The sequence below is a fragment of the Thermothelomyces heterothallicus genome (assembly GCF_042370625.1).
Source record: "Thermothelomyces heterothallicus CBS 202.75 unplaced genomic scaffold P884_scaffold_7, whole genome shotgun sequence".
NCBI lineage: Eukaryota > Fungi > Ascomycota > Sordariomycetes > Sordariales > Chaetomiaceae > Thermothelomyces > Thermothelomyces heterothallicus.
The window spans coordinates 762,909-767,236 of NW_027192568.1; the positions used below are offsets into that span (position 1 = coordinate 762,909).

At 55.6% G+C, this 4,328-nt stretch overlaps 1 protein-coding gene across 1 annotated transcript; it reads left to right on the top strand.

The window, feature by feature from the left end:
• Positions 1–2,483, top strand: P884DRAFT_120545 (WD40-repeat-containing domain protein). The gene is made up of 2 exons (XM_069437143.1): positions 1–1,138; positions 1,209–2,483. The coding sequence occupies exons 1-2, from the start codon at positions 146–148 to the stop codon at positions 2,376–2,378; spliced, it is 2,163 nt and encodes a 720-aa protein (XP_069298875.1). The 5' UTR covers positions 1–145; the 3' UTR covers positions 2,379–2,483.
• Positions 2,484–4,328: the final 1,845 nt, after the last annotated feature.

Here is a 4,328-nt window from a genome sequence, read left to right on the forward strand (position 1 = left end):
CCGAGTGGCGGAGTGGAAAGGACGCGGAAGGGCGGCATTTGGGAAAGCAAGAATTTGAAGGGCATCCCCCAGCCGGGCCGATGTAGCCCGCTTCACCGGCTGCCGCCCAGCTCACCGCATCGTGTTTCAGGTGCCACTCTCCTCCATGCCGATCATGGCGCCTCTCCCCATGGGGTCACCGCCTGCGCATGATATCCCCCGCAGACTCGGGCCTCTCGCCACCGACCCCTCGGTCGCTTCATCGCAAGCAACACTCAATCCCGATAGCGAGAGCAACCACGATCACGAAAGCGAGGTGTTGTCCTATACCCTCGACGACGCCGACGACGAGGATCGGGGCCTTGACGACGAGCCATACGATGATCAGGAGGAAGAGGAAGACGACGAGAGCACGGATGATGACGATGTCGACATCGCGCTCCATTCAGCTGATCAACACGCCTGTCCCATCCATTCCCAACAGTTTTCTCTTGGAGAACCCGCCACATATCAAGATCATCTGGATCCTTACGATTCAGACAGCCTGGACATGTCGGATGACGCCGGCGCGCCGCTGGTGGACTATGTGGTCAACCAGCTCTTTGCCGACGGGGTCCCGGACACCGATGATTCGATAGGGTCAGACAGCGACGCCGAGCTTCCCTGGGCTGCGGATGGCAGCAGCAACCCGGAGTCTGATATCGCAGCCGATCCAGCCGTGACACCCGAAGCGCAGACCGCAACCATTGGCGCCCATGCACAGGCCGCAACGTTTATGGCCACAGCACCGTTCGCCGCCCTCGCTTGGGATCCGCTCCCTCCGGAACTCGCTTGGACACACCCGTTCTCCCTCTCAAACCCGAACCCTGCGACGATCGGATCGTCCAACCCCGGCCTGGTTGACTTCCTCCACCACTGGGCGCGCCAGAGCCGGATTTTGCACGGCGTGGCTCGAGGGAGTTGTCCCTGGCCTGCTAGGGTCAACAGGCTCCTGTCCTTAGAGGACAATTCAATCGAATATGACGACCTGGAGGGGGATCAGTGTGATTTCCAGGGAATTGACTGGGAAGACATAGGGGTTACAAGACGAGACGCCAGGGAGCGCCGGCTATTGACATACAGCAACTATATGAATATTCCTGGCTCAGACAGGTGGACGGTGAGTGCGTCCTGCTGGCTTTGCTACTACTCGGTAAGGGGAAGGGGAAAGCTGATTCTTCACGCCGCAGCCCGATCTCCCGGATGTTGCTCTTCCGCGCAGGGACAGTTTCTTCAGATTTCGGCGTATGGACATCAGGTGGAACGTTCACCTGTCGCATTTCCAGTTGCGCAACGTGCTTGCGAGCACCTCGCGTTCGCGCGTATTCTACCCCGCTATTGGTGCCGTCCAGCAGTTCAACCCCATGTCCGGCCACGGTCGACCCGTCATGGAGCTGAGCGACGCCCCTCACTCCCAAGTCTCGACCTTGGCCGCTGGCCACGGTGTTCTGGTTGCGGGCGGATTTAGTGGCCAGTATCTGCTTCGCCACTTGGACTCGGGCGAGCCAGACAACACAGCCTGCCACGAAGGCGTCATCACAAACAGCGTCAGCGGCATCACGAACCACGTGGCTGTTTATCAGGCTCGAACATCGACGACTCCCCTGGCGGCCTTTGCGTCCAACGATAATTGCTTCCGTGTCTTGGATCTCGCCGCCGAGACCTGGCTTTCTGAAGAAGTGTATGAATTCGCCCCGAATTGCACTGCTTTGTCACCGGACGGACGGCTACGCGTCATGGTGGGCGACAGCCTCGATGTAATCATCACGGCCGCCGAGTCGACCTTTCCCAAAGGCCGGCCAGACATTTTACAGAGGTTATCCGGACACCGGGACTACGGCTTTGCCTGTGACTGGGCTGACGATGGGTGGACCATTGCCACGGCGTTCCAGGACAAGACGGTCAAGATATGGGATGCTCGCCGGTTCACTGACAGCGCAGGAAACGCAGTCTCTGTCTGTACGATACGAAGCGAGATGGCCGGCGTGCGGAGCCTGCGCTTCTCGCCCATCGGCAGCGGCAAGCGGGTTCTTGTCGCCGCCGAGGAGGCCGACTTCATCAACATCATCGATGCTCGGACCTTCCGATCCAAGCAGACGGTCGACGTGTTCAGTGAGCTCGGGGGTATTTCCTTCGAGAACGGCGGTCAAGATCTTCTGGTGCTTTGCTGCGACCGCGCGCGTGGAGGCATCTTGCAGCTGGAAAGGTGCGGCCAAGGAGACGAATGCTCACGGAACTCGGACTACGAGGACAAACAAGACTGGCCGCAGTCGGTGTTCACCGAGGAGAGGCAGTCCAGCAAAAGCCGGTATCGAATGCGCGGGAAAGCTGCTGCTCACGTCGATCTGGACCCGTTCTGAGGATGCTGGGGAGCGTTGGATACGAGCAACAGCATATGAATTCACCACCAGCAAACGGGCGACGGAAAGCATCAGGAAAAGATATTAGCCAAGAAGTCTTGGAAGCAACGAAGGGCTCGACACACGACACAATCGATCTGGCGCACACGATGATGGAGCCCAATACTGCGAGCACATCGATCTCTTTTCCATGATGATGCGAGGCCACGATGCCCGAAGCTCATTGGCGGAGCCGCGATCTCTCGAAGGCTTCGTCTTTCTTCAGCCCAGCATCACAGAAAGACCCCGCCGGACAGAATGAAGGGGGTGGGGGTCCTCTGGGTGGGAAACCGCGCGAGAAAAGTGATTGGGACAATGGATGCTGCGTCTTAGACACCAAGTGCTTTAGGCACAAGATATTGGGTCTTCGCAGAATATCTCGCTGCCAGGAGTTGTCACTCAGCCTTCTTCTGCGCGCTGCTATGACTGTGCAGGTGGGCGTAATTGAGAATGGACATGGGAAGAATCCTCAAACTCCTACAACGAAACGCCCACCAGTGAACGAGGCCGAAATCCGGGTCATAATCCTCTGGGATGATCAAGGCTCTGGTCATGATGAATCAAGAAATACGTTTTTGATCATTGGCAACCAGGGGGGGCCTGATGGGCTTATGGTTCCGCTTAGCCGAGCGTTTACGTTCCGTGAGTGGGCGATGTGGACGGGCGTTTATATATAACCATGGTAGCATGATAGTTGAGGCACCGTACACGCCCTTGCCTCTTCGTTCAATTCATTCGAGCGTAGGAAATACGGCTCATGACGTTTTGAAATTTGGCAATATATCCTCGATTGAAGCACCTGCTGAGCCTCGACTGGTGTTGAAGTACAACAGCAATACGCGCTACGAGATCATGAATGGGGATGGGCTTGTGTGTTATTCCTTCCCCTGGGACTCCGTAGTGTATTCGTAACTACGAATTACATACGATGGGAAGGAAGCCAGTCATGCCTCACACATTACCGGCAGCAGTAGCGGCGGCGGCGGCGGCGGCGGCAAGTTCTTCCCAGACAAGACACGATACCCGACACTGACGGGAACTCTTGCCCGGGCCATTCCCTCGTCGTGGCTACGCCCACTCTCGGCACCTATATTATGGCATAGGAATTGAAGCAAACAAGTAAAGACCTGGTGTTCCGCGTCTCGCGCAGGGGCTAGTGGCGTAGAAGGGAGCTACGGACGTCTCGTCTCGCGCCCTGTCCCGCGCTTTTTTTTTTTTTTTTTTTTTTTTTTTTTTTTTTTTTTTTTTTTTTTTTTTTTTTTTTTGCCAAAAGCAGACTTCGGTGCTCGGATTACCCGGGGACCATCTTTCTCAGCCTTGAACCTAATGCGTAGGCACCCCTAGGTACTCTCCAGGAAAAGCAATGGTAGTGGTCACGTCAGAGTAGTCGATGCATACGGGCAACCCGGACAGGTTGGGGGACTGACTTATTCGGCAGGTACAGAAGACAGAGGGGACTGGCTGACAACACGCCGAGAGGAAAGAAACTAAGGTCAGGTTCAATTATATACACATTACGAATAGGAAGTACGGTGTGCTCGGTTAAATCATAAACGACATCATAACGAACTCCACGCCGGACAACAGCACACACTACCCCAAGTTTTGTTTCTCCCTTTCGTCTATTGCGCAAAACGCCGGTTGGGTGTCTCTCCTTTGTGGGTATTTCCAACTGCAGCGGATTTCTCATTGCCCTCGACCTAGCGGGGTGTACATACATATATAAATACGTTTGCTTGACAGGCCACCGACGAGGAGTGGGTGAACATGGAGATACATATATATGTATATATACAGGCTTAGACCATGACGGGAGACGGGGCGTAGCTGCCGGTTGAGAAATAGAATTTATATATTTTGGAAACATAAGCTGCCCACAAGTGGGAGGAGGTAGCCGGGCGCGAAGAGAGC